Source organism: Epinephelus moara, chromosome 19 (genome assembly GCF_006386435.1).
Source record: "Epinephelus moara isolate mb chromosome 19, YSFRI_EMoa_1.0, whole genome shotgun sequence".
Classification (NCBI taxonomy): domain Eukaryota; kingdom Metazoa; phylum Chordata; class Actinopteri; order Perciformes; family Serranidae; genus Epinephelus; species Epinephelus moara.
In genome coordinates, this window is record NC_065524.1 from 3,678,906 (window position 1) to 3,692,036 (window position 13,131).

At 39.8% G+C, this 13,131-nt stretch overlaps 1 protein-coding gene across 4 annotated transcripts in view; it reads right to left on the reverse strand.

The window, feature by feature from the left end:
* Positions 1-1,661, reverse strand: part of fbxo28 (F-box protein 28) — a 47,259-nt gene extending 45,598 nt beyond the window's left edge. For 2 of the 4 annotated variants that reach the window (XR_007571690.1, XM_050070723.1), the window contains exon 1: positions 1,425-1,661. Coding sequence is in view for 3 of the 4 variants with exons in the window: in XM_050070723.1 (XP_049926680.1) it covers positions 1,425-1,613 (189 nt within the window). In the remaining variant the exon portion in view is untranslated. The remainder of the gene's footprint in view (positions 1-1,424) is intronic. The other 2 variants (XM_050070724.1, XM_050070722.1) reach the window with 2 other exon arrangements.
* Between the last annotated feature and the right edge of the window lie 11,470 nt (positions 1,662-13,131).

Sequence of the window (13,131 nt, forward strand, 5' to 3'; positions counted from 1 at the left end):
GCTGTGATGGGAGAATTGGATCTCAGTCAAGGGCAAGTGGTCCATAACTTTAATTTTGGAGACAAAAAAAATGTAGGCTTAGCGCCCTGTGGTCCATTGCCCAATAGGAAATGTAGAATACTCAAAAGTACTTTAAAAGTGCTTGAGTTACTTTTCTCAGGGAGTAACGTTGGAAGTACTTTTAAAGTAATTGAGTTACTTAACTCAGGGAGTAACGCGGTAAAGTAACTGGTTACTTTTTTTAAAAGTAACGCAGTAACGTACTTTGATTACTTTTAAAGTACCCCTTACCCAACACTGTTCATGTGTATCATGTTTATGAGTCTTGCTTTGTGTGTCTGTGAGAGGGAGAGAGTTGCAGAAGAGAACTAGAGAACCGAAATGCCAAAGCAAGTCTGATGCCAGTGGCTTAAAATACCAACATGATCATTTATATTTGATGTTTGTGATATCATCATTTTATACATTACACGTGGAATAAGCCACAATACATCGAGAATATTCAATATATTGCCCACCCCTAATTGAAACTAGTAAAACACTCAAAACATGTTTGAGAGAAACATAGTGCTGAGTGAAGAAAATAAGACTGCATCAGAGCTTTCTTTTAATATTTTGTATCAAATGCTATGGAGTTGTTTTTATATTTTCTGTAGAGAGGAGCGTCAGCGTGGATCTACTGTAGCAGGACAGGATGAAGTCTAACAGCACATCCTCATCTCCAGCTGGGACTAAACAAACATGGGGCCCATTACCTGTCTGTTTCCAGGGCTCCATTTGCTTTTAATCTGCCCATGCCACATAAGGATAACATGTGAGGCACAAACTAAGGCTGAAAATTTTGCATGGCAAAAAAATATAAAAGGGAACCCAAAAGCGCCAACAAAAGTCACGTGACCGTGTATGAAGCGTTGACACAACCTCTTAACTCTGCCTGTAACGTTACCAGGATAAAGAGGGTGCACTGTTAGAGGAGCGGAAGTGAAAGGCACAGCGACTGTGTAAACCGACCACTGAATGATTTCAGGATAATCTCAGTACAGTAACGTTACATATCTAATAGAGACAGTCAATGTGTGAACTGTATCTAACAGGAGTAAAACCCATCCAGAGTTTAACAGCTCGGTTAATCCTTTCTCTAATTAACACTGATCTCTTCCTGTGTTTGCGATGTATCGTATAACGTTACTCTACGGTCTGCTTAGCAGGGATGTCCTGCTCATTAACGTTAGCTAACAACAGCGCAATGAGCACTGCGGGCCATGGCTGCAATTAGACGGCTGGACACACTTTCAACAGGGCCTTTAAATACTGTCCACAATTGTTTCTACCGAGATTTTATATTTCTAGTGTCCAAAGATAACAAGTGCATGTTACTAGCATTAGCTTTGTTCACCTTCTACTTGGCTTGTTTTTGTTCTTACCGAGCGCAGCAGGCTGATTTCATCGTAAGACAGAAAATTGAGAATAGTCTCAATGGCCACAATTGGCAGTCCTAACAGCGGATTGTTCTGGTGCGGCTGGTCCGGAGGAGGGCTGGGCTGTCTCGGTGACACCGTGTCAGAGTCCAAGGACCCAACACATCCATCAACTCTCTCTACGACGGCCGCCATCTTGCTTTGCTAGGGAGGACACGGAAGTGACGCCTCAAAGAGAAGCTATCATGCTAAATGATTAAAAAAAATGTTATCTGTGCACTCAGGGCAGAAGGCGGGACTGAGTTATTGGATTTTGAGGATATGATCAACACCTTTCAGATTAAATGTTTGGAATGTGGTTGGAATCTCCTGAGTCTTTATTGGATTTTTTCCCCCACATTATATCTTTAAGAAATTTTCAAGTTCTTATTGTCATGCGCTTACAACATCACCAAACTACCTCAAATTATCCAAATTCTATCAGCAGGCACTCATTGTATGGAAAATATATTTTGTACATGACTTTTCAAAGCATAAAACAGCATCAAATACAGACAGACATTAGACAACATCAACATATTACCTTGCAATCATCACTAAAAATATGTATATGACAAATACCAAGTAAAATGAGAAATTATTTTAAATTAATTTTTTTTAAATAGTTTATTTATAGTTTTTAAAGTTTCTGTAAAATGAACATATAATTTTGTTATAGATTGCTACTGACTATTTCACAAAAGACAAAAAAAAGAAACATTGATGATGGGTTTGCCTTCTTGGGGGCATATATAGCTAATGACAGCATTTGTAGTTTAACATGAGTTCTTCTTTGAACACAGGCGTATTTCTGAGGTGGCAAACTGAGTCACTTGCAAGGGCCCATTCTCTGCTCTAGAGAGAGCGAGGCCTCCAACCAGTTTCTTATACGGGTCACCCCATGGGCCTCAGTGAAACAGCACTGCCTGCACTGTCTATATCAACGCCCATGTCTGGAACATCACAAATATGTGACATTGAATGGCAGAAAGCTTTGCCCCTTCAAATTCTGTATTTCGAAGAGATTAGAGACATTCATTTTAAAATTTGGCATAGTTTCTATCCGTCTAATGTAATGGTGTCAAGATTTGCTGACTCTGATTAAAAAAAAATGTATTTTGCAATGATGAACCTTAAACATTGGTACATTTGTTTTATAGTTGTTCACATTCTATTCTGTTTTGGACAGATTTGGGTATATATAGGCTATTTCAAGGAATACTGGTCATTCTGTAAAGTCTCAAAGATATTTTTTTCTTCCATCTGAAAGCAATGTTAATTCATTGAATTTTATGGCAAACCTCATGATCCTGCCAGGAAAATTACATATACACAAATATACATTTGCAAAATTATCCCCATTTAAAAGGTTTTCTTTTTTGTTTTTTCCTTTTTTCTTGTTAAAATTTTTAAAGTTAATGAAGTCTCTTGAACATATGAACAACAAGAAATGTATATCGACCACACATCATAAGTTTAATGTTGCAAATCAGTATTTCTCCGACGCTGTTTAGCATAAGAAGTATGACAAACCTCTCAATAATGCTCATTGCATCATCTGGGATCTCCTTTGGTCCACTTGCCAGCATCAGTAGTGCATCTGTCAGTTCTGGCAGCGACTTCCATGCTGACCATGCTGCCTTCTTTCCATGTCCAGCAAAGCTGGATACGGTGTCACAGCCTGTCAAAGCGTGGAACACTGGCGAACAGGTCGCCAGACGATCGCAGGGCTGACACATAGAGACAGACAACCGTGCACGCTCACACTCACACAGACAATTTAGAGTTATCAATTAACCTAATCCCCAATCTGCATGTCTTTGGACTGTGGGAGGAAGCTGGAGTGCCTGGAGAGAACCCACGCTGACACGGGGAGAGCATGCAAACTCAGCACAGAAGGGCTCCCACACCCGGCATCGAACGGGGAACCTTCTTGCTGTGAAGCGACAGTGCTAACCACCACATCACCGTGCCGCCCCCGTGTACCAGTCGTTCATTTGGATTTCAACTAAGAATGAAAAAACAATAAAATGAAAAAACGATTTGTTATTTCATTATTTGTTTTTCAATGTCCAACAAAAAACAGATTTCGACTTCTTTTTCAAATATTTCATTTAGTGCGCAGGTCAAAAGTAGAACATTTAAAAAACGGTCTCGATGCCGATTTTGATATTTAATCTCTCTCATTTCTGTGCCCCGGAAGTTATTCAGCCTAGCGCATACTTAATTTACTGTCTGATACTGATAGTAGGCTGTTGTTTATTATGGCTGCATTGGAGTCCCAAGGATTATGTGCTTGTTGCCATGATGTAAAACATAACTTTGACTCTGTAACATTGCCATTGCTCTCGAAGGCTCTGGTAGATCTACAGTGATCTTGTCACAAGGCTGAAGTTGGCTTCCGATTCACAGCTTCCGATTGGAATTTCTTGATCCACCTTAAATGTCGCATAACGCCTGTAGATGGCAGTATTCAGTCATTTTAAAGCTAATTTATGAACTGAAAAATTGAACAAATATGGGGAAGATGAATTGACAATGATCAGTAGAGTTCAATTGTCCTATATTTTGACCATTTTAACTGTAGCATATTTTTCTTATTGTCCCTACTCATGGTAAACTGCTTTTCAGTCTTGCTATTTCTGCCTATTTGTTGTGGTCTTGTTTGCTCTGTATTAAAAAGTCTTAAGAAACTAATACTCCAGTATGACAGGAGATGTCAAAGGGTATAATAATCCTGAGTTTTATTCATTTTACTGTAATACAAAAAACAACAATATACTTAGACTAGTCAAATCTGGACTAGATTAACATGGAGACTCCAGAGACTCATTAAAACACAGTTTCTGATTTGTGAAACCCTCATTCTATTTGTGAAAATGCAAAAAAGGTTGATTTTACTGCTTTTTTTCCCCATCCAGAGCACATTAGACCAGGTCCAGATCACAAACCACTATAGATAGACTGGTCAAACCACAATCGCGAGCAGCAAGTGGGAAAACCCGTCAGCCTCCTCTACTTTAAACTTTAAATTTCATACAACAAAGGCTGCGTTGTGGCAATTCAATTCAATAGTTTATTGTCATTGTTATAGAGAAAAGGGCAGAGAAAAGTGTGATGTGGGTGTGCTGCAGCAATGCAAAGTCCAGTTCACAATTATTGTAGATGTATGGAAGATGAAGTGTTATGTGTGAGACCGGGTTTGGGAGGGGGGACCTAGGGAGCAGGTTGTTCAGCAGCCTGACTGCATGGGGGTAGAGGCTGTGGGCCAGTCTGGTGGTTCCTGGCGCAGATGGACCTACGTATATCTCCTCCCAGAGGGCAGTAGATGGAACAAGTGATGTGCTGGGTGTGACTGGTCCAGAATAATGTTGCGCACTCGGCGCAGGCAGCGGGAGGTGTGGACAGTGGTGATCTCTGGGAGGCGAGTCTCAACTATTCTCCCTGCTGATTTCACCACTTTTTGAAGAGCCTGCTGTTCTGCCTTAGTGTAGCTGGAAAACCACACTAACAGTCCATAAGTAAGCACACTTTCTACAGCACAGTGATAAAAGTTTACCATAAGCCTCTGGGGAAGTTTTGCTCTTTTTAGCTTCCTCAGATAGAAGAGGTGTTGCTGGGCCTTCCCTATAGCTGAAGTGATGTGTTTGCCCCACGACAGATCCTCCGTCACAGTCAGACCCAGGAACCTAAAACTTGAGACCCTCTCCACCTCCTCATTACCAATGAAGAGTGGAGAGTGGCTGAGCTGTCCAGTTTTGCGGAAGTCCACTATTATTTCCTTTGTCTTTTTTATGTTAAGAACCAGGTTGTGGTTATTGCATCATGCCGCTAGTTGACCAACCTCCCTCCTGTATGTGTCCTCATCACTGTCAGTAATGAGACCGAGCACTGTCGTGTCGTCAGCAAATTTAATGATGTAATTTGATGGAAAGGAGGGAGAGCAGTCATGTGTGAAGAGTGTAAAGAGAAGTGGACTAAGCACACCCTTGGGGGGCCCCGGTGTTAATGGATAAATCATTAACATTGCCATTTTCACAAATAGAGTAAAGGTTTCACAAATCAGAAACTGTGTTTAAATGAGTCTCTGGATTCTCCATGGTAATCTAGTTGGTAATCTAGTCCAGATTTGACTAGTTAACATTGAGATCATTAAGAAAAAATACTACAGTAAAATGAATAAAACTCAGGATTATGATACCCTTTGACATCTCCTGTTATACTGGAGTATTAGTTTAAGTGTTCTACTTTTGACCTGCGCACTAAATGAAATATTTGAAAAAGAAGTTTTTGTTGGACACTGAAAAACAAATAATGAAGTAACAAATCATTTCTCCATTTAATTGTTTTTTCATTCTTAATTGAAATTCAAATGAACACGGACTCGGAGATTAGAAATTAGAAATATGTATTTGTGATTGTTGTAAGCTATTTTGTTAAGTTTCTTCTTAGCAAAATGCTCTGGGGAATTTAAGCTGGCCTTTTAATGTGGAAAGTAAACAAGGGAAGGAGTGAAGCGGTAATGCACTTTCATGACAGTGTGAAAATTAATAAAGAGTGTCGCCATCTTGGTTCATGCTTGTTCAGAACATGGAGCCTCTGTGTTTACTGTGTTCACATCTCTTTATCGCCCACACATAATCAAGGTCACACTCTTGACCTAGTTATTTCTAAAGGTCTTGATATAACCCCAAGGTGCATACTAGGCATTGGGATTTCAGATCACTTTTGTATAAAGTGGTTTTCTTCATATCTCTTAGGAAGATTGTTCTCTGTGTCTATCTGTAATTGTAAATCTGATGAGGCTGGCATTCCATATGGAGTCCCTCTGGGGTCAGTTCTCAGTCCTTTGTTGTTGAATTTTCATGCTTCTGCTTGGGTCCATAATGCAGCAATATAATATGTCATATTAGTAGCTCAGTACATAGGAACTTGTGTTGGGAACCAGAGGGTCACCAGTTCGAGTCCCCGTCCGGACCAAATATGGAGCGTGGACTGGGTGGCTGGAGAGGTGACAGTTCACCTCCTGGGCACTGCCGAGGTACCCTTGAGCAAGGCACCGAACCCCCCAACCGCTTGGGGCGCCTGACCAAGGCAGCCCCCTCACTCAGACATCTCTCCTCTTTGTGCATGTATAGGTCCTGTTTGTGCATGTGTGTGTCTTTCGGACCCGTGTGTTAATGACAAAAAGAGTGAAAAAATTGAATTTCCCCTCAGGGGGATTAATAAAGTATATAAAATTAAATTTAAAAAAATTAAAATACTTCTTATTGTTTTTAAATGTTTTAATGGTTTTGCTCCTTCCTATGTTGCTGACATGCTCACACCAGAGAGATTCCTTACATCATCAAACAGAGGTCTACTCATTGTACATAAAACCAACTCTCAATCAGCTGATGGTGCTTTTAGTCATTATGGTCCTACAGTCTGGAATTATCTTCCATATGAACTACGGTCTGCTCTGGGGCGTAAATAAAGACAGTGCAGGCAGTGCGGTTGCACTGGGGCCCATTGGGTCTTGGGGCCCGTAGAGAGTGTGGGCCCTTGCAAGTGATTCAGATTGCCACCTTGAATTTATTCCTGTGTTCAAAGAGGAATAATGAAAAAAAGAATGTGCCTGATTTAAAAATGGTGCCACTATTTATGTCCTCAAAAAGGCAAACCCATGTACGTCATGGTTTACTCTTTAATTTATTTATTTTTTAAATAGTCAGTAGCTAGTTAAATAAAATAATGTGCTTTTTCTACATATGCTTCAAAATCTATAAATAAACTATAAAAACTATTCAATTAAGTGAATATAAATGTTGTCCAATCAAGTCTCTAATTGTGTCAAGACAATATATACATGATAACGTGCTCTAGGGCCCATCATAGTAGTGTGCACTTGCGCCTGTCGTAACGTCCTTACGCCACTGGGTCTGCTACAACAGTGTTCTTTTTTAAAAGCAAACTAAAACATATCTTTTATTGCAAGCTTATAGTTAGGTTTTTAAGTGTATTTTTATTTGTTTTAGGAATTAGTATTATTATTGTTATTATCTCCCCTTTTTAAAGAAAAATGATAATCATAGTACCCTCTTACTTTGTTTGTTTTTTCTCATGTCCTGCTTGGTTTTATGTATATAATACTTTATTATCTTATATGATATTTTATGTTTGTCATGTATGATATAGCTTAAGCATAGTGGGTCTCATTCATGAAAAGTGAGTAAATCTGTGTGTAGAATTGCACATAAAAGCCTACGCTACTAAAAACCTACTCCGGATTCAGGAACGCCGCGGGAAACTCAGATTTGATCGTAAACACGTGTGTATGATCATGAATGCCAATCCATCGTAAAGTGACAGCGCGCTCCCGGTAATCAGCAATTAGCATAAATCCCCGCCCATGAATAGCCAATGACCACCATATAAGGAGGTGTAGGTGCATCCAGTCGACCTGTCAGTCATGGCGCAAAGAAAAGAAGAAAAAAACAGAGAGAAAGAAAAAAGATTTTTTCCGAAGTGGAGATTGAAATAACTTTGGGTGAAGTGGACTTAAGAAAAAACATTTTATTTTCTTCAGTTAGTAGTGGTGTGACAGGGACAGGCAAAGCGAAGGCCTGGAGGGAGGTAACAGATGCTGTTAATGTTGTCTCCGTAGTACAAAGAACCATGTCAGAGGTGAAGCGTAAATGGTTTGATATGAAACTGGAGGCAAAGAAACGCATAAGCACACACACAAAAAATACAGCGGTCACCAAACAAACATAAGATTCATTTGTGGGGTTTTGAATGAAGTGGGAGGGAAACCAGAGATGTTTTGTGCGTAATGGTTAAACTCTAAATCAGTGATGGCTGTCGGAATCTGGATCTTAAACCTGCTAATTGCCAACTAATTTAACTAGGTAAATGTGTTATATTTTTTAATATTTTTGTCATGTTTAGATTATGTGTTTCAAAGGCATCTGTGTATTGTGTACATAACAGAGTTAAAATTGTAATTTCCAATAGTGACAAGCAATATTTATGTGCTTTACTAAATTTACACAAGCACTACGAGTGGTCAGGAGCAGGAGTAGATTTTGTTAGTAGCTACGAAAAGATTGGAGCTACAAAAATATTGATGCATGCGGACATGCACGTAAATTTCCGTCTGCGAACAGTTCACACACAAATTCCTTCTGCTCACGTTTCATGAATGAGACCCATTGAGTCTATGCTTGTCGTATGAAATGTCCTATATAAATAAAATTGACTTGACTTCCCCTATTGGTTAGCACAACTGTTAATACAGCTGTGACGGGCAAATATTTGCTAATTACAAAATACTCTAAAACACAGTCCAGCAGCTTTATACACACAAGTAGCGTGAACACACCATTAGGTATCATGGTTAGGGTTAAAATGATCACTTGAAACATGAAATCTTGCAGGGGTTTTCAAATCTGGGACATCTAGACAGGACCTAACCTCCATATCAACTTCTGTATACACAAACTGAACTTGCTGCAAACTCACTGAGGTGAGGTTTTGCAGTAATGCCCAAATAAGCACTGAAATAGTACTTACAAAGCATGGAAAAGCATCTTTTGTGCATTGCATCCATTGGCTTGCTGCTAGAAAGAAACTGAGGATTGCTGGATTTACGTTAAAGCATTATCTTCATAGAAAAGTAACACACTAGAGTACCTTTTCCATTACCCCCAACCCCCGCAAGTCCCACTAGCTACAGCTGGGCGATGTGCTAGAGCAGAGACCTACCAGAAACCTTATTCTTAAAGAGAAAATTACAACCGTACACCAATCCAAGTTTCTCTCTTTTGTTTCACCTTACTAGGACTAGCTTAATTGCCTTGTAAACTCAACGTTAAACTCTCTTCATTCAAACTCGACAGAAACACAATAAAACTCACTAAAACTGCTTTAATCTTGTTAGTCATCTAGATAGATTTTTCTTTGTGTAGGCTACTCTCCTACAGAGGTGTGGTGTCTTGATAATTAAGCTGTTGTGTGTTTTTAAGGGTGCTTTCACATCTATAGTCAGTTTCATTTGGTTGCACCAGAGTGAAAAAGTGACAAATAACTGATTGTAAGCATTATGTTATTAGACTGCAAATCAATAGCGTAGTGATCAACATATTAGGCCTCACCAAGGGGCACCAAATATATTGTAAATTAGCTATCGGAAATAATTAATAATTATGTTAAATAATGTGAATAATTAACATTAACATAATTAACAATAATTAACAATCACCTCGTGGGGCACCATTCCCGTAAAGGGAAAATGAAGATATCAGTCTCATAAAATACGCTAAACTATTAATTTGGAGTTTTGATTAATAATTAAATTAATGGGGGCGTCTGTGACTTAGTGGGTAGAGCAGGCGCCCCATGTACAAGGCTGTTGCTGCAGCGTCACAGGTTCGAATCCAGCCTGTGGCCCTTTGCTGCATGTCATCCCCCATCTCTCTCTCCCCCTTTCACACTTACCTGTCCTGTCCATTAAAGGCAAACCGCTGGGCGGTGAAGAGTGAGGTCGAACAGGAGGCTTAGTTAATTATCCCGATTTTAATTTAGGTTTCATTAGGTCCAAGTGAATGGTTTTGCGCATTCCTGCGGTCCCCCTTGATAATATAGGCTGTTTTAATATAGGCTACTCTCCCACTATCGCCAAACTAAGCAAATCAAACGAGTGTTACTTCTCACTTCATTCATATATATATTGTTAATTTTGTGTTGCGTCATATAATCATCATTTGCTATTCATTTACTCCGTGTTACCCATTTAGTTAGCCTAAATAAATCTTCATTTATCGCCAAGTCGTTGTTTGTGATGTAGCCTATATCTTGTGTACAGGAGCTGAGATCACTGTCTAGAGAATTCATAACCCAGATAGCCTATTGAGATTGATTCATTATTGATAAGCGTGCTGACGAATTAATAAGTAGGCCTAATTTACGGAGTTATTAATTTGATTAGTCGCTTCCCTCGTTAGGAGGGTGGTGCCCCAAATTCATTATTACGAGTGCAAATATTCTAAAAGAGGTAGCCTATTTCCCCTACATTAGGCTATCTGGTGCCGTCCGTGTGAGGCCTTATCAAATCATTGTTCCTGTGAACAGGTTATATAAACAGACAAACCTTGGCGTTTTTAACGGCGATAGTGGAAATACATTTCCCCGATAGCCCCCGTAAGGTTTATTATATCAGCAGATTCTGAGCGGGTTGTCCACTGGAGGATCGATCTTGTGTGTTTTAATCTTTGTGCTTCTGATTTGTGTGTGAGCATTAATAACGGCAGTAAAATTTAACCTTTGGGTGGATGACGCTAAACCCAAAAGATAGATTATTTAAATCCTCGTGTTCAGACCATGGTAAATGATATATTTGTGTTATAACACGGAACTTAAGAGCTAAACTACGGTAAGCCTTAACGTTTCAACTGTGGTGCTGTGACACCCTAATCTCTCAGATATCTGCATATGAAGCGTCCCGTACGCATTAAGAAAGGCCTATTTGACACACTGATTGCCGTGAAACGCAGAATCATAATCGTGTCCTGTTTTAATTAAGCTTTGCTGCGATACTCCAGAAAGCTGTAATTAACTCAGACACTCTGTGTCCTCTGGTTTGATTAGCTACCTTGCCAAGACAGCTGCTGACGGCAGTGAAGAGGTTGTTGTTACTGTCGTTGCTATGGTAACGCTTGTGTCGGAACAGCGCTGACTGTTTTCGAGCTTTAAAGTGATTCACTGCTTTGATAAGAGTGAATGAAATCGTCGCCGAACGATAAAGTGTTAACTGATTGCCCTGCTGGGTAACTGTGCTAAACGGGTGAAGCCGCCGTGCTCATCTGTGTGTGGGTTTAGTGAAATTCTGAACTGCTGCAATATGATTGCAAACAATGTTTTGCCCTGGGTGTTTTGAATAGTTACGAGCTTCTGAAGCAAAAACGGGACAAGCCACTCAGTGGGCTTCTACTATTTAGTACTCCCTCAGGATAGCGCCCTCTCGGGCTATTCTACCCAATTACATTGAATTTAAAATTAAACAGCGCCCACTTTAGGTTGTTGTGCCGCATTACATTGAATTTAAATTGAACAGCGCCCTCTCTGGTTGCTGTCCCTCATTACATCGAGTCTGCAAATTGAACAGTGCCCTCTCCTGGTTGTTTGGTTAACTGAGTTTGGTTCACAAATTCAAACTGTGTACAATTGATGAGTCTTAAATAACCAGCATTGATTTAAGTTAAGTTTTGTTAACTCTGCCATCCCATTATCTTATATTCTTATCATTACACAAAACAATTTCTTTTAAATCTGAGTTAACCTATATTAAGCCTGATTTCATTTCAAAGGGTAGGCCTATTTAAACACACAGAGTTGTCTTACCATTCATAAATAAGTGGCTTATTTCGTGTTTTGATCTAAATTGTGATTAATTACAAATTGTGCTTTGTGATTTTCTTTTTTTCCCTCCACAGGAAATTTTAAATAGCTAGACTAACCACTATAGTTACTGAAAACTCACTAGTTACTATTGACTGTTTATGTGACTGTTAACTGCAGAAAATTACATATGAATTGACATTGACAAAACTCAAATTAAAATAAAATAAAATATTTACACGCCCTACACATTTTGAAAACAAACAAACAAACAAAACTTTTGATTTTGTCTTTCTCATACTACACTTAGTGATAGACTCTCTCAATATGACACGCTTTGTGTTCCCACTGATCTGTACCTAAAGGTCAAAACTCTTTAACCAAACTCCTTGTACTTTAAGCCTAAGCTAAAGCCAACATGGCTACAGGTCACTCTCCTGAACCCTCAAGCCAGGGAGACCCCCTTGATGAACTCGAGCCAGTGTTGGTGGACATGACTAAAGACTTGATACCTGGCTTTGTAATTGACATCCAGAAAACTGAACCTTCCGAACTTGAAGCTACACTGTCACTATTAACGACCACAGCTTTAGTCACCCCACTAAAAGGCCAGACACTCCGGACCAAAATATGGAGCGTGGACTGGTAGCTGGAGAGGTGCCAGTTCACCTCCTGGGCACTGCCGAGGTGCTCCTGAGCAAGGCACCGAACCCCCCAACCGCTCTGAGCGCCTGTCATGGGCAGCCCACTCTGACATCTCTCCACTTAGTGCATGTATAGGTCCTGTTTGTGCATGTGTGTGTTCGGACCTGTGTGTAATTGACAAACAGAGTGAAAAAATTGAATTTCCCCTTGGGGATTAATAAAGTATATAAAATTAAAAAAAAATTAAAAACTAACTGAGATGTTAGGAAAAATGGCAGTCGTTATGGCAGCTGAGCGGAGAGCCCTCAAACAAACACTCGAGAGCACTCACCAAGCTTTGGCCAAAGCAGAAAGAGACATTAGCGAGCTGAAAGCTCGGCCCAATACTTCACAGGGGGAAGCTGATGGTGCAACTTCAAAAGATGAAGAGAATGCTGAATTGCAAGGAAAGAACGCAGAGTTGGTCAGCCACCTCCATGACCGTGACATGGAACTATTTGCAACCACGGAAAGGCTCGCAATAGTAGCCGAAGAACGTGATGAGGCAAAGAGCCTCCTCAAGAAAGCCTTCAATGAAATAAGATCAATCAATCAATCAATCAATTTTATTTATAAAGCCACAGGACTTTACAGCATACAACATCCCTCTGTC